The following is a 23505-nucleotide window of genomic DNA, read 5'->3' on the forward strand; positions in this document are numbered from 1 at the left end:
AGAGAGAGAAACATCTATTTGAGAGAGACACATCGATTGGTTGCCTCCTGCACTTGCCCCGACTGGGGCCAGGGATCGAACCTGCAACTCAGGTATGTGCCCTTGACCAGGAATCAAACCCACAACCCTTTGGTGCACACAGGCCATCACTCTAACCACTGAGAACACTGGCCAGGGTGTTGGTTATATTTTTAAAAAGTAACATGTGTCCTACTGAGTTAATTACAGAGCAGTTCTAATGCAGTCTCCTAATGCCTGCTGCCTTCACCCTACAAGTGCAGAATCACTGTCTGGTTGTAAGGGGGGGGAGGGGGTAGGGGTGCAGTGTATAGGGAGTCAGAAGCAGAGAAATAAAGGAGAGGAAAACAGAGGGCAAATAGTGCTACAAAATCTATCCTCTCCAAAGCCTGAGCTGTCTCATCATTGATACCTTTTTTGCTCTTCTTCCACTTTTCCCTCCCCGCAATTAACTTTTCTCTCCTGATTTGTGGGCTTCCACAGCCCCTCCCAGGTGATACTCAAAAAGGAGCACAGTAGTTTTCTCCATCTTATCAATTTCTTCTGCAAGAAGGAACAATCCTGTCAATAAGTTGACAGAAACTTATTCTTACTTACAACAACATTTTTATTTTACCATTAGTTTTTAGAATCATTTTATTCCAAAGCGATTGTCAGCACCTCTGAAATTCCCACTCTAAAACTGCCAAGCTGAAATGTAAACATATAACTAGAGATTATATTTATTAATGACTTCATTACTTTTTAGATTAGATTTCTGGGACTGGCAGGTCTCCCCACTCTCTCCCACATTTACCAAATTTATCACTATTACCTGCACATGTGGGAGACTCTTTCAGCTATTTTATATGGATCCTTACTTATAGTATCCTATGCAGTACAGTATGCCTGTTAATAGTTAACTGATACATTCTCTAGATCATCATAAGGTCTCCCATTTAAGGAAGAATTTTTAGCTTCTATTTTTGCTAGACATCATGCCCAAATATATAGAATCTGTTTCTTAAAATGTTGCTTAATAAATAGTTATAATCCTGTCTACTGCAGAGTTATAGAAGCTGACTTCTATGATAAACTATGTAAACATAACCCATTGCAGGATAAACTTCAAGAATTCTGGTACAACACTGGATTTTCTAAATATATAATTAATAATTAATTACTTCAAGCATCATGTGGCACCCAAAGGTTTTCCTTTGTTTGCAAATTATCATTTTACTATTTAAAGAAAAATATATCAGAATAAAAATTGGTAAGGGCAAGTTGGAGATAACAGGCTATCACTGTGCAACTTCCCATACTATTTCATCAAACTGCCCAATAACATTATCAGGAAGTTATTACTGTCTCTGCTTTCCAGTTAAGAAAGCCAGGCTTGCAGATGTAACCTGGCCATGGTTAAAGAAATGGTAAGTAGTACAGTGGGAACTGGTACCTTGTTCCAATTTGAAAATAGAACTCTCACTATACTTCAAGCTGCCTTATGTTCATTAAATATCCAATGGTCAGCTCAACTATACAGCCATTAAAAATCATATCTGTAGAAGGTACCTAATTTGGAAAAATGTTCACAATTTATTGAGTGGGAAAATAGGTTTTAAATAAGCACAGCATCAAAATTAAGTGTCTCTATAAAAAGATTATATATACATATCTCTGAGTCCCTATTTCCCCAACAAAAAATTGGGAATAGTCATAACAGTCCCCATTACATAGAATTTTATCAAGAATAAATAATTCTAGCCCTAGCCCGTTTGGCTCAGTGGATAGAGCATCACATGAAGACTGAAGGGTCTCAGGTTTGATTCCGGCCAAAGGCACATGCCTGTTTTGCAGGCTCAATCCCCAGTAGGGGGAGTGCAGGAGGCAGCCAATCAATGATTCTCTCTCATCATTGATGTTTCTATCTCTCTCTTACTCTCCCTTCTTCTCTGAAATCAATAAAAGTAAAAAAGTTAAAAATTAATTAATTAAATCATTCTAGCCTGGCTGGTGTGGTTCAGTGGTTGAGCATCGTCCAGGAGGTCACCGGTTTATTCCTGGTCACAGAACATGCCCGGGTTGCAGGCGCGATCCCCACTAACGGGCATGCAGGAGGCAGCTAATCGATAATGTTTCCCTCTCTCCCTCTCTAAAATCAATAAAAACATATTTTTTTAAAAAAAGAATAAGTCAATCTAGAAAAGTACTTCATGTCTGGTACATGATAAGTGCTTAATAAGTGCTAGCTAAGATTATTATTATTATTAATATCAAAATGTGGTTTTCTCTGGCTGGAGAGCTTTATTTCTTTATACTAAATTTCAAAAAGTGGTATGCCAGGTCAAAAAAATATACAAAATTATAAGGCTTTTGATACATATTACCAAACTATCTTCCATTTATTTAACAATTTGCATTCTAACCAGTATATCATTTTTATTGTCTTTTTTGTGATTTTCTGAATTTCATACAAAAATCATGTGTTACTTTATAATGAAGAAAAAATAAAATATTTTTAATGGCAAATTTTTTATTTGTTAGCATCAAACAAACAAAACTGACTGGCTCTATTAATAAAAGACAGGAAGAGAAACCATGACAAAGTACTAGACAAGGTACCAAAGGGCATGGGGCACACAGTCTAGAAGGCAGAGCCTCAAACCCATTCCATCCCTAGTTCAGCTCTACGGACGTGGACATGCTCTGAAGAACAAACAGGGGCCGAACCTGCTCGAGAGCAGAACCATCCTGAAGAGACTCAGATCCTTGGGGAAACCCACAGATACAACCCCAGGAATTAGTCCAATCTGCCCTCTTAGCTTCACATGACGTAGAACCCTCAGCTCACATCCTGACACAGTCTCACATGCTACTTACCTTTATGGAGTTGAACAAAAGGCAGGGGTGATTGCACAGTTTCTTAAGAGCTCCTATGCATATCAGATGAGGACTGTTTTCCAACGACCCTTGAAGACAGAACCTCACAGCCTGAGAATTCAACAGCTTTTGATAAAGTTCAAGCTGTAGTGCTCCTGGTCGGCAAAAGACTACATTCTCTATTTTAGGTGGAAGATATTTATTTATGACCTCTTGGGTTCTTCTAAGGAAAAAGAGTCCAGTGAAGCAAACAAGTTCAGATGCTCTTTTCTCTCCTAACTCCTTTTCTTCCTATGAAAGAAATAGCAGTTAAAATGAACATTAAATATTTTATAATGATAAACTAGTTACTTCTATTCAGATTTTTGATTCATCAGAATAAATGAAATACAAGTTTGTGAAAGGAAAACCAACCATCATCTCTTTACTAATAAATGTTCAGCATAATCATTTAATTAAGTGAAGCCACAGTTTCCTAAATTTTTGTTTGTTTGGCTATTTGGCACCAGTGAGAGCAACCAGAAATCTATACTCTACAAACTTAATTATTCTGAAAGGAAGTTTTCATGTGAATACTGTAATGGTACATAGTCTTAAAATCAAAGCAAAGAGCTGATACAGCAAAGTCTTGTAAGCAAATATTTTGACAAGTTATTAATCCTAAAATTAAACCTATAGGAAATTACTGGCACAAAGCACTACCGATTCTTTCCAAACTGTTACACATTATTCATTAAATAATAGTACAGTTTTAAAATCAAAATACAGTATGAGTAAAACATGTCCCAAATGGAAGAATATAATAAAACTCCAGAAAAAGAACTAAACAAAATGGGGACAAACAATCTACCAGATGCAGAGTTCAAAACACTGGTTATATAGAATCTTTAGAGTATACAGAACTTCACAATGAAGCTTAAAATAAATCCCATATGTGTATATTTGTTTAGATATATGCATCCCTATGTTCAGTGCAACATTATTTAAATAACCAAGATATGGAAGCAACCTAAGTGTCCATCAGTAGATAAATGGATAACGAAGAAGTGGTACATACACAATGGACTATGGCTCAGCCATTAAAAAAGAGTGAAACGGCTCTGGCCAGTTTGGCTCAGTGGACAGAGTGTCGGCCTGCGGACTGAAGGGTCCCAGGTTTGATTCCAGCCATGGGCACATGCCTGGATTGCAGGCTCGATTCCTGGTGGGGGGTGGGGGGGTGCAGGAGGCAGCCGATTGATGATTCTCTCTCATCATCGATATTTCTACCTCTCTCTCCCTCTTCCTTCCTCTCTGAAATCAGTAAAGAAATAAATTTTTTTTTTAAAAAGTGAAATGTCATCTGCAACAACATGGATGACCCTAGAGGGTATTGTGCTGAGTGAACATGGATGCTAGAGGGTATTGTGCTGAGTGAAATAAGTCAGACAGGGAAAGACAAATGCCATATGATTTCACTTATATGTGGAATCTAATAAACAAAATAAACAAACAAAACAGAAACAGACTTATAGTTAGAGAACATTTTGATGGCTGCCAGATGGGAGGGGGGTTGGAGGCTGGGTGAATAAGGGGAAAGTATTAAGAAGTACAAATTGGCAAAGGACTTGTATGCATGCATATTAGCATAACCAAAAATTTTTTTTTAAAAAAGTGAAATGTCATCTGCAACAACATGGATGACCCTAGAGGGTATTGTGCTGAGTGAAATAAGTCAGACAGGGAAAGACAAATGCCATATGATTTCACTTATATGTGGAATCTAAAAAACAAAATAAACAAACAAAACAGAAACAGACTTATAGTTAGAGAACATTTTGATGGCTGCCAGATGGGAGGGGGGTTGGAGGCTGGGTGAATAAGGGGAAAGTATTAAGAAGTACAAATTGGTAGTTACAAAAGAGTCATTGGGATGTAAAGTATAGCATAAGGAATACAGTCAATAATATTGTAATAACTATGTATGCTGTCAGATGGATACTAGATTTATGGGGATAATCACTTTGTAAGTTATATAAATAACTAATTATTATATTATACACCTGAAACTAATATAGTATTGTATATCAACTTTAATTAAAAAATAAGCCCTGACCGGTTTGGCTCAGTGGATAGAGCGTCAGCCTGCAGACTCAAGGGTCCCAGGTTCGATTCCAGTCAAGGGCATGTACCTTGGTTGCGGGCACATCCCCAGTGGGGAGTGTGCAGGAGGCAGCTGATCGATGTTTCTCTCTCATCAGTGTTTCTAACTCTCTATCCCTCTCCCTTCCTCTCTGTAAAAAATCAATAAAATATAAAAAATTAAAAAATAGAATATAAATAAAAAATAAAATATCAGCCCTGGTCAGTGTGCTCAGTGGTTAGAGCTTTGCCCCAAGCACTGAAGGGTCTCAGGTTCAATTCCCAGTCAAGGGCATGTACTTGGATTGCAGGTTCAATCCCTGGCCCCAGTCGGGGCACATGCAGGAGGTAACCAATCAATGTGTCTCTCGCTCTCTGCCTCTCTCTCTCTGTCTTCTCCTCCTCCCCCCCCCTTCCATTCTCTCTGAAAATCAATAGAAAAAAATATGTTTTTATTGATTTTAGAGAGAGAGGAAGGGAGAGGGAGAAAGAAAGAGAGAGAGAGAATCATCGATGTGAGAGAGAAACATCGATCAGTTGCTTCCTATATACACCCTGACCGGGAGTCAAACTCACAACTTGGGTATGTGTCCTGACCAGGTTTCAAACCCATTGACCTTTGGGTGTACAGAATGATGCTCCAACCAACTGAGCCACACTGGCAAGGGCCATTTTGGTTTACTTTTCAATGCCAGTAAGGATGAGCCTTTTTACATGTTTACTATCAATTATAATTCTTTCTATATGAAATACCTATTTATGAAATTTTAAAAAGTGATACTACTATTTTCTAAAATAAGGAATACAGGAGTTCAAGGATTGTGAGGGGGGAAAAATAACAATACTAATTTAATTTCTCCTAAATTAAAACTACCCAAGTTATAGAGAATTTCCCCAGGCATACTGCTCTTTTTATTTTTTTCATACTGCTCTTTTTTTTTAACCTAAATTGATTAAAATAAATTATACCTTAGAAGCAGAAGGTTGTCTTGATATAATGATGGGTTCTTCATATATTTTTCTAAAAGATGACAAAGAGCCTAATATTCCTGGATTTACAAAATCAATTAATGCAAAAAATTCTTGCAGATCATTCTGAACTGGAGTACCTAAAGAATTAAAAGTGATGAGGTCAAGTTTGTGTTTTACAATCACAGACCTACATAGAAATTTGTACTTACTTCCTTAAACGGACTAACTTTAAGCAAAGTCCCTAAAACTGAGGACAAAAGAGCAATCAGATCAAGTTGAAAAATATATTAATAATTATGTAAAGTTTTAACTCTGGTTTTAACTGTATACTAAATTCTTCTTTAGTACAGCATAGTGGCTGAGTGCATGTTCTGGAGTCTGCTTGGGTTCAAATCCTACCTGCATCAAATCCTACCTGAGTGACTCTGAGCAAGTTACTTACCCCAGTTCTATCATTTGTAAAATGGGAATAATCATAGTGGCTCCTAGAGTTGTATGGATCAAATGAGATAATCCATATACTTACTTAGAATAGGGCCTAGATCACAATAAATGTTCCATAATCCTTAGTAATTCTTAATATTATTATAACTGTGTGACTTCAAATTGCCTTAGCTTATCTTTAAGTTAAATTCAGGATTTTTTTTTTCACTTATAAAAGTGGGAAGATAATACTTTCCCAGTGGTATTACAAAGAAAAAAAAATAGAGACAATGTATGTGAAGTGACCAGCACAGTGCCTGACATTTAGTAAAACACTCAGTGAATGGCACCTACTGTTATTGTCTTTCAAAGTTGCCAGATCAAAGTGGGATCTTCATTAATCTGAAAGGTTGACAGACTGGAATGAATTAATATACCCTGCATATATTACATACTCAATAACTTTGGCTAACTAATATTCAAAAGAACATTAGCATGCTTCAATAATTATATCAAAAGAACATATAAGTCAGCATAGTCCAAAGTATAACAGACTAGAAAAAATTGTCCAAAGATATAAATAATAAAATTTGTTTTTAAAATTGCACTTATTTCATTAACATGAACAATATGAATTTTACAATGTCAGAGAGTTTAAGGATCACTTTCCTCAAAACTACATGGGTCAACTCCAGGTTGGACCAATGCTTACCAGGTTTTTTTTTTAACACAGCTAATCAATTCTACATTTTTACACACATCATAGAAAGACTAGAGAAAATATATTTATGTTGTATGCATTTTGTTACACTTTTAAAAGAAAATTCATGACAATGACTAATAAAAATAGGGAGAATGGGGAAAACAAGAAGGAAAGGGGAGGGAGAGGAATAAGGATCATTGTGGTTGGTTTCCAGGCATTCACCTAGCCCCAACTGATGAACCCAAGCCAATCATAATAGTCCCACCCTTTGCCAATGACGGATGTAGCAAGGGTTTGTGTCTCATACCGGGTTCCTCAGAAGCAGAGCCTGAGATAAGTATTTGGTTGCACATGATTTAGAGAGGGAGTGCTCTTGGAACAAACAGAATAATGGAACCCAAAAATAGCAGAGGGAGAAAATAAACAAGGATAGCCTCGAGCTAAATTATAGGGAGGCTTGGAGCATAAATTGTACCATAAAGTTGGTCCTGAAATTACTCTGAAGCAAGCGGGCTGGCATTTTCCACTTTCCCTTTTGTGAGTCAATCACTGGCCAAGCTATAGGTGACAGAATAAGCGCTTATTCAACCAGGGATCATTCTCCAGAAGAGATGGGAGACATGAGTTGTTTAATCAATAGTCGTAGCAGCTAAGAGATGGGTGCAACCAGAAAGGGGAGCTAGGAAAGGCACCGACAGTTTCCACCAACATCATCTGACCCACCCTGTCCCAGGAGACATGAGAGGAAGTGAGAGAGGGGCTTCTGGGAAAGTTTCCTCACTCTTGAAAATAGAGCAACAGGAAGAGCCAGTCTCCGCTCTCCTTGGGATATCACATCTAGATGTGATGCCTGGAACTGCTGCAGTCACCTGCTACCAGCCTGAGGATGAAGCCAGCACTGGCACAGCAGAAGACAAAAAGAACCAAAATCATTGTAAAGATTGTTGAGCTGCTGTATCGCACCCCTGATCCTGTACCTGCTCTAGACTTCCAGTTATGTGGGAGAATAAGCACATTTAATTCAGATGTACCTGAAATCATCCTAAGTAATACATAAGAGAAAGAGGCCAAAGGAAAACTTAAAAAAAAAAAAGGAAAAGAAAAAAGGCAGAATACAAACAGGTGATAAGACAAAAGGATTTCGGGAAGAAAAAAAGGAAAAACAGAGAGGGGTATGTGGCCACAAGAGAAAGCAATACACTAGCACAGTGTCATCCTATGAAATCACAAAGGCTGTCTAGACTCTGCAGTCCCTAATTCACTGCTTGTAGTACTCTTCTCTAATTCTAGACTAGGTAGAACTTGTAGAAGAAGCTACTAGTAAATAACTTAATGTTAGTAAAAGTCAAGCAGCAATGTCCTGTGACAAGAAAAAAGGAAACGCTAATGATTGAAGTCAAGTTGGTATGTTTACTAAAACTATTCAGAGCTTTGGACGAGCTGGGGAATATTACATAAGGATTTGGAAATTCAATTCTACCAAGGCTTTATTAGTATGGGTTTATTAGCATGAACTCCATTCAATAACATGGATTCGGCCCTGGCCGGTTGGGCTCAGTGGATAGAGCGTCGTCCTGCGGACTGAAGGGTCCCAGGTTCGATTCCGGCCAAGGGCACATGCCTGGGTTGCGGGCTCCATCCCCAGTAGGGGGTGTGCAGGAGGCAGCCAATCAATGATTCTCTCTCATCATTGATGTTTCTATCTCTGTATCCCTCTCCCTTCCTCTCTAAAATCAATAAAAAATATTAAAAATAATAATAATAACACGGATTCATTGGATGCCAAGCATCATATTACAAGTTGTATATGTTCCATAGGCAGCAATTCCATCTCCTCCACCCAAAAGTAAATACTGACCAGTTAGAATTATTCTTTTCTCACAAGCGAGGCTAATGAGGGCTGTAGTTGTCTTAATGGCACTGTTCTTCAAACGATGCCCTTCATCACAGATGAGGAGATCAAATTTTATATTCTTAATTTGATCCAGGGAACGAAGTAACATTTCATAACTGATAATTAGAACAGAATATAATGGAGATTTGATGAATTCTTCTACTTTGTGGTCCTAAAGAAAGGAGAACATAATACTTAACCAATCTTGGGCAGAAACTGTATGAAATAAAATTTAAGCAGCATATGTCTCACAGCCATTAAGCAAGTATTAGAATATGTTAACTCAAAACCAAAAAGATTCCATTTTTCTGCAAAGGAGATGGAGAGTTACATACACTTGAGAAACTGCTACATTAGAGAGTGAAAATTACAGTAACGATTTGAAAAACTACAGATTTAGACAGTGACCAAGGCTAAACTTTTAAGTCTCTTACCTGATCAACAGTAAATATCTTGATCCTTTCACTTCCTAACCATTTTTGAAATTCTCTCCTCCAATTATTCACCAAACTTCCAGGTGTGACAATAAGTGTCTTCTTTATTATCGGCTTGCCTCCATAAGGTCCCTGACACTGTAGAGTCCAGAGGAGTGAAATACATTGCAATGTTTTCCCTAAACCCATTTCATCAGCAAGAATAGCTCCACATCTGCCATTCACTCTGTTAGAAATAATTACACTTCTTTAATCACAATAGGAAAATATTTTATGGCTCTAAAATCCTCACTTATTAGTCAAGAACCAGAAGCTGATATTTTGTAATTAAAACAATTCTATTCCCTAAATACTTTTTCTAGTTTTTCATTCAGCTGATTTACATATCTCTTTTGCAACTTTGATAATTGTACTCATTATATATTTATTGCCTAAGAAATTACTAAATCTGAAATTAGAGTTGAATCTAAATCATTTGTTACTAATATGTATATACTTAGACTAGAAATGAATCTCAATTTTATATCTACATATGAATACTTGAACTGTCCTTATCACTAACAGTTCAGCAGTTTTTATCAGTCTTGTTAGTAGTTATCAAAACAGTTTAAAATATATTGTAATCCTAACCATCAACAGCTATCAAGCTGTATTTATGATTCTCTGACAGTAAATAAAAACTTCAACCAAAATATCTCCCTGCACTATAAGAAATATTAAATACTAAATATTTAACCTAATACACATTAATTTATTAAGAGTCTGTTATCACAGATCTACTAAGTTAATGCAATTTAAAATTAAATAGTACAAGAAGCCCTGACCGGTTTGGCTCAGTGGATAGAGCATCGGCCTGTGGACTGAAAGGTCCCAGGTTCGATTCCAGTCAAGGGCATGTGCCTTGGTTGCGGGCACATCCCCAGTGGAAGGAATGAAGGAGGCAGCTGATCGATGTTTCTCTCTCATCGATGTTTCTAACTCTCTATCCCTCTCCCTTCCTCTCTGTAAAAAATCAATAAAATATATTTTTTAAAAAATAGTACAAGAAATATTTTAAGTGGCATCCCATACCACTTTATAGTTTTTAAAACCCTTTGACAGATATAGTTGATAGATATTTTAAAGGTTACAAAGTCCAAGGGAATTGAGGATATTACCAAAAAACATAAGTATAGTCTGTTAATCATTCTATTCCTTATTGCTAGAAATAATAAGCAAAAGCAATTCTTAAAATATGTTTTCCATTGCAAAGTATGGAAATAAAATTGCAAATATGAATTCTAGCCACTGTTACCATTTTTCATCAACAGTTTGCCAAGGCAAGACTGAATGCCAGTTGAGATATTGAGTGGCAGAGAGAAAACAGTAATGCATCTTTCATGGTAAAGAGAAGAGCACAAGAAAGGCTTCCCTGAGAAGATGCACCTTGAGCAAAGTTCTAAGAGATGAAAAGGAATTCACTACACAGACTGAGTAGTTCAGTATACTTGGTCCTTGAGTTGAATTCCAAGCAGGGAAATACAAAGCTATGGACCTGGCAGCACAGGCAGAAAGAAGACAAAAGATGGAGCTACTTATCCTTGAAAGGTCAGACTGTATCTTGTAGGTCAGTGTCTCCCAAACACCAGGCTTTCATGACCACCATCACAATTTTTGCCATATGTGTTATTATTTCTTTATTATTTTTCTTTCAATCCGCATACTTTTTATTTAGTTGTATTTGAAAAGAAAACTCTTTCTACACATAATTTACCCGTGAAACCAAAAGTTAAATGTGCTGTTTTTTTTTTCTAATAATTCATTGGCTAAAATACACTACTATTAAAATTCAAAAATAAAGCGTGCTCATGTATACCTAAAATTACCCAACATACCAGAAGGGGAGTGCATATCACAGATTAGGAACACTGCTCTAAGTTCTGAGTCTGAATTATTTTAAGCAAGGGAATGCCACGTTCAGAACTATCTTACAGAAATACCAAACGAGTGGATTTAAGGAGTATGAGAAGCAGATATGCAAGGTAGGAGTCACTGCAATAGTACAGATAAAACGTAACTTTACGACATCGGCTCCCACAGCTGCTGCAGGGTTTGATTAGACTGAGAAGGTGAAATAGAAGAAATCACAGATGATTCCCAGGCCAACTGAGATAAGATCTCCAAAGAGAAAAGCAAATCTGAGCGAGAACATGAGTCTGGACAATTTCCTGGAGACAACATTCCCTTAACTTGTTCTCAGAATTTTTAGGAATTGACATTCCCAACTCCCTGTAAAACGACCAATTTAAAAATCAAGGGCCTATGCATTAAAGAAAGAACTGGAAGGAAATACACCAAGATGTTTCCAGGGACATTTGACTTCTTTTATTTCCTTTGTCTGGATTTCTGGGGGGATTGAGGTGGACTTCTATCATATCTTTAAGAGAGGATACTACCATTCTTTAATCAGAAAACTCGATTTAAAAGGAAGGGGGGAATCTTGGTCATCTTTTTTAAGTAGAGGCGAGATAAGAAAAAAACCTTTTTCTAAAATTCTCATAAGGAGAATTAAGGTTTCTTCCATTTTGGACCCATATACCTTTATCATACTAGTAATGAGCTCTTATTGTATCCCATTAAGGTTGACTGCATTTATTTGTTTCTTCAAATGAAGAGTGAGGGCCATGGTCCTGACTCCTGTATGCCCAGCTCCTGGCAAGATGGCTATATATGGTATCCATCAAGAACCACTTTTGAAATAAATGCACACATTAAGTACCACTCATCATTCCAACTAAATTCATGATGGACCCTCTGCGAATCATTGTATCAGACTCTTCCTAGAAAACCATTATGTTATGGGCTAAATCAAAACTCAGATTAGACTCAACTCAAATGATTTCTTTTCCTACCTCATTCCCATCATACATTCATAAAGGAATATGATTCCTTCTTTCTGATGTGGTCGAAGATAATATGCAAGGTGAGGATCTATCACAACATCCACAACAGGGCAACAGTTTTTATTGAACATCCACTGATGATTTTTGTCTGGTCGGGGCATAACAAGGGAATCTTAAGAAAAAGGTAAAACAATATTATAAATGAATTGTAATTTCACTTTGTTAGCAACTACATTATCTTGTTTTAATTACTCATAAGATAGAACTGTTTGCCATCATTTGTGGCAAAAAAGAAAACCAAAACTCTTCAAATTGAATAACATTAATGCTAAGCAAGGGTACAAAATCCTATATAATAAAAGGCTAATATGCAAATAGACTGAACGGCTGAATGACCAGTTGCTATGACATGCACTGACCACCAGGGGCAGGCACTGAACGCAGGAGCTGCCCCCTGGTGGTTAGTGCACTCCCATAGGGGGAGCGCTGCTCAGCCAGAAGCCAGGCGAGTGCAGCGGCAGTGGCAGGAGCCTCTCCCACCTCCAAGGGAGCGCTAAGGAGCAGCGAACAGGCGGGTGGTAAGAAGCAAGGGCACAGGCTGGGCTGAGGGCCCCCCCCCCCAGTGATGAATTTTCGTGCACTGGACCTCTAGTTTAAAAATAAAATCTCATGCCTTATTGATGTAAGATTTCATGCAAAGAATTACAAAGAGTTTTCTAAACTTCATATACTCAAAGTGCTCTGAAATTCACTATTTCTAATAAGAAATCCACTAAGCCACAACATTTAATAGTTCAGTACTCAAAGCAAAGAAAACTATTATATCCAACTATCCAACCGAAAGCATAGGTTGGAATTTTGCCAACATGTGCTTGCAAAGCTCACAGCTTCTTATTCTGGAAAGGCTCCCTACATTTAACATAAAGACTCTTTATTTTCAGTCCTGTACATACTAACAATGACCACTACTCCTATCAACCGGAAGAACTGAGAATTTTCCATTGATTTCACCACCATTATTTGCTTCAAGTTAATCACTATATTCATGAATGTCAAAATAATGAATCTTTGCAAAGCAGCATGAAGTAACCATAGAACAATAATGTGATTCTTTAGAAATATGCTAACACAATTTAAAAGTTTTATTAAAATACCACCAAAAATTACAAAATCAAATATAACTAGATAGCAGGTCTCAAATGATAAATCTGAAGTCATCATTGACTGGCCGCCTCCCACACGCCCCCCACTGGGGATTAAGCCCACAATTCAGGCACATGCCCTGACTAGGAATCAAACCGTGACCTCCTGGTTCATAGATCAATGCTCAACCAGTGAGCCATGCCAGATGGGCTAAAATTTAATTCTTTACATGGCATCTTATTATTCAATATTTTAATATGATAATGTATATAATCAAGACATAGTCTTCAAAATGGAAGTATAGAAAATATAATCCTCATTCATTAATTTATTAATTTTTCTCCTTACTAAATGTCATATTTTATCCAAAATCATACACATGTATGTCTGTGTGTATACATCTACAATTTGCATATTTTCCTTCAATGCATGTACAGAATTTTTATTACTGTTTCTTACAAACTAATTCTCAAACCACATTGTTACTCAACATCAACATTATCCCTTACATCAGATTATGTATCTGAAGAATAATATATACATAGTTTCATCTGAAAAGTTTAAAAGAAAATTTAAAGTTTAAATTCACATACCAACAATCTTTTGACAGGAGAAACAGAATATTCAAACTAATTTTTAAATCTTACTTGGTGCACATGGATCATGGCGTGGTTTGCAATTTTGGAAACTATTCTGCCTATTTTCCTTTGAACTTGGTTTATAGACACTTTTTAAGGGGTTAGAAAAACACTTCTTGGCAGCTTGAGAAGAACTTGATATAGCAGGACCTCCTCCTCCAAGCTGAAAGCATCTGCCACTGCTGAAATCATCTGGGGAGATCGAACCCATGACTTCTATTTCTTTTCCGCCAATCATCATTGTATGGCCCTCTTCGATCTTTTCAAGCTCTTTGAATTTATATCCAGTGCCTTTAAATTGAGAACAAAGAAAGTTAATTTCCTGATACTCTAAGATGACTTAATTACTGATACCATAGTCACCTTCCCATAACTATACAAGAAAACTGTGCTTTGAATGCAAATAGCCTTGTATAACCCATTAGCCAGAATGAAAATGTAATTTATCACTTTGGTAAACAAAACAAAAGAAGACAAAAAACACTAAGAAATCAGAAAAAATAAATAATAATAAAGTTATAAAAAATCAGCCAAGTTTTAGCCCTGGCCGGTGTGGCTCACATGGTTGGAGCGTCATCCTGCGCACAGGAAGGTCGCAGGTTCAATTGCCAGCCAGGGCACATATCCAGGTTGCCAGGTCCATCCCAGTCAGGGTGTGTATGGAAGGCAACAGGTCAATGTTTCTCTCTCACATCGATGCTTCTCTCTCTCGCTCTCTCTCTCTCTCTTATCCATCTCCCTTCCTCTCTCTAAAATCAATTTTTAAAAAATTTAAGTGGGATATTTTACACCAAGTCACCAAGTCGGTTGGAGCGTCATCCTGCGCACAGGAAGGTCGCAGGTTCAATTGCCAGCCAGGGCACATATCCAGGTTGCCAGGTCCATCCCAGTCAGGGTGTGTATGGAAGGCAACAGGTCAATGTTTCTCTCTCACATCGATGCTTCTCTCTCTCGCTCTCTCTCTCTCTCTTATCCATCTCCCTTCCTCTCTCTAAAATCAATTTTTAAAAAATTTAAGTGGGATATTTTACACCAAGTCTGTTTGAATTATTAATTCAACAGGTATTTATTAAGTGTTGCCATGTGTAAGGTGCTGATGGAATGTAAATATGAGTAAGTCAGTCACGGTTTGTTCAAAATGAGCTCATTAACCAGATAGTGAGAAACTTTTAGACTCCTATGCCTGTCTACTTTAAATGCATATAGTTATTGTGTGATTACAGGGGGGTAAGAACTGTGTCTACCATAAATGTTTTTAAGGCTCTAAAAAATAAAACACTCACATTTTAGAAAATATGACCTGTTTAAACTAGCTGGAAATTGCTACAATTTGCCCTATTAAAACTGGACTAAAATTTACAATCTGTACCAACTGGTAACATATATATATTCTTAAATGATTTATAATGGAGCACTTTTTAATGTTAATGCTCTAATAGAGGAAGAAATTAGTTAGCTTCTATTCCAAAATGCCAAAGACCAGCTGCTCTATTCCGCAAACTATCAGAATTCAACAGTAGTCTTGATCTCTCCACATTAATGAGGATTATAGTTTTATCTTCATACATAATAGCCCCCCCTTTTCTTTTTTTTGAAGAAAATGAAACTATGAGATGGGATCTGCCTCACTGAGCTAGTATACATAAGACTAAACATTTTGAGAGAATTTTATGTTTACGAGAAAATTTCGATATGAACATCTTAAACGACCCCTTTATAAAACCCAATTAGATTTCAATGATGTAACCAAAGATATATGCTAATTTTAGGCCAATTCATAAACATTAGGTAATATCACAATACCTCTTCCAATGTCTTTGCCTTCCAGGTCCTTTAATGTAAGAGATTTTCCATTGACAATAAGAACAGCATCACCTTCCCACTTTTTGTGCTTTTTCTTTGAAGCCTTACACCAAACAACAGTGAAATATTTAACCACACTACCAGGTTCCACTTCTTGTCCCTTAGACACTGTTAGGTCTTCAGGCGATGAATAAACTAGAATAAAAATATAAAACATAAACCATATTACTAGAGATCACTTTAATGTTTAAAAGTAAAGCCAAACAAACAAAAAAAAACACAAAAAAATCAGACTGTATTAAGAAGTATGAAAGAATATTTGACATTATCATGTTAGCATTTTATAAACTGAGAAATTCAAATGTCAGGTACTAGCATTACCATGAGAGCAATAAATACAAATTTTTAATCTCAAAGTCATATAAACTCAGTTAAAGTAAAATAACATAATAATCACTGCAAACATTTTAAAACTCTAAGAATTAAAAATATTTCAACAGCCATGGGAAAATAGCTAAAATCACATGTTTTAACAACTGATTTAATTAACAGTGATTCAACAAGTCAGGGTAACCTAAAATAAGATCACAAATTTCTCTGAAAGAAAAATCTGTAGTTTTTTCAAATAAGAACAAATGTAAAACAGCAAAGTAGGAATGAGACTGAATTTTATTAAAATACTTTTGTGTCCCAGTTAGAGAGTAATCATGCTGGGCCACTGATTCTAAGATTCTAGGTTTTCCATCTTACAAAAGCCTGTACTTTTCTCAAACATTTTCAGAATCACCTTCTAAAAACATATCCAATGTTAACTAGACTTATAGTGGTGATTATTTCAAAATATATATAAGCCCTGGCCAGTTTGGCTCACTGGATAGAGCGTCGGCCTGGGGACTGAAGAGTCCCAGGTTCGATTCCGGTCAAGGGCATGTACCTTGGTTGTGTGCAGGAGGCAGCTGATCGATGCTTCTCTCTCATCGATGTTTCTAACTCTCTATCCCTCTCCCTTCCTCTCTGTAAAAAATCAATAAAATATATTTTTTTAAAAAGATATATATAAAATATTACATTATACACTTGAAATTAGTATGATGTTATATGTCAGTGATTTTCAACCAGAGTGGTGCAAGAATTTTTAACACATGCAATACCTGCTGGACTCCCTCTGGTCCCACCCTGTAGAGCTTACCCCTGCTGAGTACAGCCATAAGCTCTTCCTGTGACTGCAGCTATAGACAGCCAGCAGGCAGGGCAAGGCCAGGCGGGGGAAGGCAGAGGTGGATCTAGGGTTGCCTTAGGATTTTTGCTGTCCTGCCCCCAGGCCCGGTGCTGGTAAAAACCAGCATTGGTGGGCAGCTTGGTCCTTCCTGCACGTACCCAGGCCCAGCAGAGGCAGCTCCAACCTATGGATTGCTTGTAGCTCCAAACAGGTTGCCGAGGACCAGTCAGCCACGGGCAGCATCTTACATTGGCCAGCACAACAATCCCTTCCAAGAGGCCCAGAACTAACACACCCAGTGGCCAGCTTCAGACACCAGAGCAGGAGCCAACAGCTTCACAAGCAGGCACCAAATCCTCCTGCATGCCCCTCGTTCACAGGTCGACACTCAACCACTGAGTGACACCGACCAGGTCAAAATTTACCAGTTTTTAGATAAATAGATAGTTGTCACGTTATTTCGGTTGTTTTGTCAACCTTGATTTTCCCAGATAAAGTTTTCCGTTTTTAGCATTAACAAAAAAATACAGATACTTTGATTAGTTTTTTTAACTCTAAAAAACTTTTGTGGTGTGCAATTTTTTGTTGTTGTTAATCCTCACCCAAGGATATTTTTCCATTGATTTTTAGAGAGTGGGAAAGGGAGGGACAGAGAGAGAGAAACAGCGATGTGAGAGAGACACATGATTGGTTGCCTCCTGCATGCACTCTGACCAGAGCCAGGGACCAAGCCTGCAACCAAGGTACAATGCCCTTGACCGGAATCGAACCCAGGACCCTTCAGTCCTCAGGCCACCTTTCTATCCACTGAGCCAAAATGGCTATGGCTGTGGTGTATAATTGTAATTCATTTTCTTTTTGCATGTTTTCTACCAGTAGCAGTTACTATGCATTAAATGAAAGACTGATATCTTTCTGCACTTTTAAAATTTGTTCCTGTTTTATATTTGGTTATCCAAGAGAAAAATGTAATTCTTAGGATCACTATAAAACGGGGAGGGGGAGGTATGTCTTCATCAAATGGCTGGGTAAAACATTCTAGAGCAGCGGTTCTCAACCTGTGGGTTGTGACGCCTTTGGGGGTCAAACGTCCCTTTCGCAGAGGTCGCCTAAATACATCCTGCGTATCAGATATTTACATTACGATTCATAACAGTAGCAACATTACAGTTACGAAGTAGCAACGAAAATAATTTTATGGTGGGGGGTCACCACAACATGAGGAACTGTATTAAAGGGTCAGGGCATTAGGAAGGTTGAGAACCACTGTTCTAGAGTCAAATATCCTGTTGTGTTCCCAGGACCTAAAAAAGTGACTGTTATGTCCAAGACCCTTCCCTTGCCAAAAAAGGGAATACAACAAAAGACAATAAATTCTGAGAATTCAGAAATTACCTATAATTAACTTTGAAATACCATAAGGTACTCAGACTTAGATATATCTTTTCTTTTGTACAACAGGAGGAGGGTTAAGAGCATGAGCTAATCTGGCTGGGTTTGAATCTTGAGTCTGCCACTTACTAGCCATGTGACCCTAGACAAGTTCCCCTCTATGCCAGTTTAAGAATCTCTAAGTAAATATAATACTAACACCTACCTCCCTTGTTGTGGGCATTAGGTTAGCTAATATGTGAAAAAGGCTTATTGCCCTAGAATAAGTACTCCTTAAATGTTACCTACCATCATTATCATCTTGCCCTTGTCAATTTCCTATTTAGTCCCATTTTAAATGCAGGATTTAGGGTAGGAAAGGGGAGTGAATAATTCCATAAAACAGAATGAAGACAATTGGAAATTAAACACATATCCAACATAACCTCCTATATCCACCCTACTTGTATTATATAAAATAGTGACTAATTTGAAACATCGAAGGCAACCACCCCTAAAAATTCCACCTTAACTGTACTTTTTATTTCTAAACTTGGTTCTGATCTATTTTGCCCTTGAACCTATAATATACTTCTCAAATCAGTAACAAATGGTCTGCAAAAAAAAAAAAAAGGTCTATATACACAAGAGACTTGAAGGCCTTTCAGCAAGATTCACAAGGTAAAGATGCATAAAATCATGCTTTGAAAAAAACAGAAAGAGGTAGATAATTTCATTTTTATATTGATGGTGGACATTATAATCTTAATGAATCATCAGCATAGTCACTCTAGGGTTGGGTGGCTTAATTGTGCATTGCATAAACCCAAGTCTTTAATATTCTTTCTTTCCTTTCAAAAATTCTCAATAAACACATTGTTTTCAAGTGAGCATACAAAATTTAAAATGTTTTATATAATCAAATTCAATAAATAGTGTAAGTATAAATACTCTTGCAGACTATTTTTTTTGAGTTTTAAAATTACCAAAACATACCAGAGCTTTTAATATGTATTAACGTAACTGTAATATAAGTTTAAAATTTGAAACATAGTTTTTATTACACTAAAAACATACAAACATTAATACACAAATTTTCTTTATCTAATAAGAGAGATTAAATGTCAACTAAGTACAATTACCATTAAATATAAAATAAACCTAGAAGGTATTTTTTTGCATTAAAGGTCATTTTCAGAATAATACTTTATGAGCATGACAGGGACTCATCTCATCTCATCATATTTCTCAATACCTCTTGTCAAAGCATATATGCAGTAAGTGCTAAAATAAAAAATGAATAAAACCACAATATTTCCAGATATCTAATTATCTGCCCAGCATTTCAAATTCCTTTAAATATCAGAAAAGTTATTCATCAATTTTAATTCTGACATTCCAATCAGAGAACGTGCAAAACTTTATTTTTTAAAAATATACTATAAATGGAAGTTTAAATGGTACAATCACTTTGGAGAAAAGTCTGTCTGTTTTTTAAAAAGTTAACTGTATACCTTCCCTAATCCAACATTATGTCCATAACAAATTTATACAAGAATATTTGTAGAACCTTTATACACAATAGCCAAAATCTAGAAATAGCCCAGAAGTCCATCAAAAGATAATGGTATTTTATACAATGGATACCACTAGCAACAAAAAACAGTGAATTACTGACACAAGTGAATTATTAAAAATGTTAAAATGGGTGAAGGAAAATAGAAACAAAGGGTACATGCTATATGACTCCAAGTACTGAAGTTCTAGAACAGGCAAAACTTATGCTTTTCAAAAATTAGAATAGTGGTTGCCTATGGTGCCAGAGAACTGATTAGAAAGGGACAAGAGAAAACTATCTGGGGTGATAATAATGTTCTGAATTTGAGAGGGTTTTAAGCTACACAGGTGTAGTCATCTATCAACACTCAACACTTAAGTTTTGTGTATTTCACTGTTTATAAATCTTACCTTAAAAAAAACATACATACACAGCCCTAGCTGGTTTCGCTCAGTGGCTAGAGCGCCAGCCTGTGGATCAAAGGGTCCAGGTTTGATTCCAATCAAGGGCATGTACCTTGGTTACAGGCAAGAGGCAACCAATCGATGTGTTTCTATCTGTCTTTCCCTCTCTCTAAAAGATCAATGGAAAAATATCAAGTGAGGATTAACCAAAATAAAAACAAAAAAAGAACCAACCATACATACACAAGTAAATATTGAATTCTAGTTCATAATACTCATGCTGAAGTATTTAGAAGTATTCTAATTCTGCAAGTTGTTTTAAAATGTTTTCTTTAGGGTTCTCCATATGCACTATCACAACATCTGCAAATAATGCGTTTTACTTCTTCCTTTCCAGTGTGAATGCCTTTTATTTCTTCTTCTTACTTGATTGCTGTGGCGAGGACTTCAGTACTATGTTGAATGAGAGTGGTGAGAGCGGACATCCCTGCCTTGTTCCCAAGCTTATAGTTTTTGCCCATTAAGTATGATAGTGACTGTGGGTTTGTCATACATGGCCTTCATTATATTGAAGTATGTTCCCTCTATTCCCACTTTGCGGAGAGTTTTTATCATAAATGGGTGCTGGATTTTATCAAATGCTTTTTCGCATCTACTAATATGATCATGTGGTTTTTATCCTTCATTTTGTTTATGTGCTGCATCACTTTTTTTGATTTGCAGATATTGTACCAACTTGAAATCCCGGAATAAATCCCAGTTGATCACAGTGTATGATTTTTTTTTTAATGTATTGCTGGATCCGGTTTGCTAATTTTTTTTGAGGATTTTAGCATCTATGTTTATCAGGGAGACTCGCCTATAATTGGGGGGAGGTGCTTGAGGGGATGTGGGGGATGGGGAATGAATTGAGCAAAAAAAGAAAACTTTAAAAATAATAATATAGGTTTTCTTTAAAAATCAATTGGTGGCCTTTTGGTTGAGTGGTGTCCATGCACCAAGAGGTCGCCAATTCAATTCTGGTCAGGGCATATGCCTGGGTTGCAGGCTCAATCCCCAGTAGGGAGCCTGCTTGAGGCAGCTGACTGATGTTTCTCTGTCTCTCTCTCTCCCTTCCTATCTCTCTCTAAAGTCAATAAAAACATATTTTTAAAAATGAACTGATAGATGGATAAAGGAAATATAGCAAAAAATTAATTGCAGAATTTAGGTGACAGACACGTTTACTATAAAATGCTTTTGATGTTTTCTATGTTTAAAGAGAATCTTTGTAACAGAATTGAATTCACACATAATTTAAAAATATGAAAGATCTGCTAACAAACGTACAAGTCTAATGATATATATACTTTAAACTGTTTGGGCTGACTTGGGTGGTATTTTTATCTTATTTATTTTGCTTTCCATTATTTACAAAGCAATTAAAAATAACAAATTCAAATTATAGCTACTAGTTTTAATCAAACAAATCAAAATTATATGCAAAGACTTAGCATAACTGTTAATGATTAACTAGGTTGCATGTTTTAAGATTTTAATCTTTTGTATTAAGTATTGTAACCATTTTTCATCTAATTATTTTTAAGTACTTGTAATCAAATTTACTATCAAATATTTAATAGATTTTGAGAATTTGTGGATCTTAATATTTGAAAAATAAATGTTATGCTATTTAGACATGGTACATTTGGTATCTACTATACCACTATCCTGTAAATAAATTTATTTCAATTATGCATCATAAAATTTTACCTCAACAGTATTGAATTCTTTGTCTTATGACACACAAAACAAGCACACAAATCAGTATAATGTATTACCTTGTATTTAAAAGAACATGTATTAAAACATTTAACCACGATCATCAACAATATATATTAAATACATTTTATCACACTCTAAATGATTTAAACATGTCTATTTAAAATTTGACATTACTCTAAAAGAAGGCACATGGAAACATTTTAAACATTTTTATATAAGTAAAAATGCAAAGGATAGAGTGAATCTTTCAAAAATGAAATAACTCCAAGTTGATGTGTCCTTATTATACATAAAAATACTTGATTTGAATATTTTAAGAAATCTGCTAATATCTTTAGAAATGAAAGAGCTTCATCATCTTTTTCAGGATGTCATTATAAATACCTCATTTAGAAAATCATAAGTTGTAAAAATAACAATGTACCCCCATTGGAAAATAAAGGAGAAAAAAAGAATTATAAAAATAAAATAAAATAAAAAACCTACAATGTACCATTTAAGTTCATGTGGGTAAGAAAAGATATAGGATGGCAACAACAACCTTGACCAATACTGGAGAAAAATCTGACAGTAGCAGACTATGTTTACAACTAATGGGCAGCAAAAGAACTTTCAAGGGCAATTTTGTATACACATGTTTACCTTCAACACTAATTTTAGAACCTAATTACACAAAAAAGATGCATGTTGTACTTTTTTTAACACAAAACTCTTTCCTAGAAACAACTCACAGAATTATTCTCATAGGACATATTTTGGAAAACTCTGATTTAGCTGCACAGAGTAAATATTCAAATTAAACATTCATCATCAGTTCTGAGTAGTACATGCTGAGACTGTAATATGAATTACTTTATATACAGTAATTTGCTTTCAATAATCTCAAAAAGTTAAACTATTATAAGAATGCATTTACTAGAATTATATTGTAAAAACATTACCTCAAATTACAATTATAAAATTCATTAGACTCAAAGAAGTCATAGTACAGATTAAAGATGATGAAATTGTCAAAATGATATATTATATACTCAAGGCATTTTTATAAAATATTTAAATCTAATAGCAGATATAAAATGTCGATGAAATTAAGCAATCAACAAGCTAAAATAATATCCTAACTGTCCACTTTATTTTTATTATTCCTATTTCTATAGCCATAACCTAAATTTCAGACTTCCTTTATTCTCACTACAAGATGCTATTATAACACTAACTTAGAACTCTAATTTATATCCCCCTAATCAAAAGCCTTCAATGGCTTCCCATTTTACATTCATGTCTGATTCCTTAAAAAGT

At 35.9% G+C, this 23505-nt stretch overlaps 1 protein-coding gene across 2 annotated transcripts in view; it reads right to left on the reverse strand.

Moving 5' to 3' along the window:
• RAD54B (RAD54 homolog B (S. cerevisiae)) overlaps nt 1–23505 on the reverse strand; it is a 49869-nt gene that overhangs the window by 7551 nt on the left and 18813 nt on the right. For both annotated transcript variants that reach the window (XM_005879231.2, XM_014550243.1), the window contains 7 exons: nt 15891–16085; nt 14097–14378; nt 12316–12478; nt 9425–9650; nt 8955–9162; nt 5968–6107; nt 2878–3168 (listed from right to left, as the gene is read on the reverse strand). In XM_005879231.2, the coding sequence (XP_005879293.1) occupies nt 2878–3168; nt 5968–6107; nt 8955–9162; nt 9425–9650; nt 12316–12478; nt 14097–14378; nt 15891–16085 (1505 nt within the window). The remainder of the gene's footprint in view (nt 1–2877; nt 3169–5967; nt 6108–8954; nt 9163–9424; nt 9651–12315; nt 12479–14096; nt 14379–15890; nt 16086–23505) is intronic.

Source organism: Myotis brandtii, unplaced genomic scaffold, assembly GCF_000412655.1.
Source record: "Myotis brandtii unplaced genomic scaffold, ASM41265v1 scaffold59, whole genome shotgun sequence".
Taxonomy (NCBI): Eukaryota; Metazoa; Chordata; class Mammalia; order Chiroptera; family Vespertilionidae; genus Myotis; species Myotis brandtii.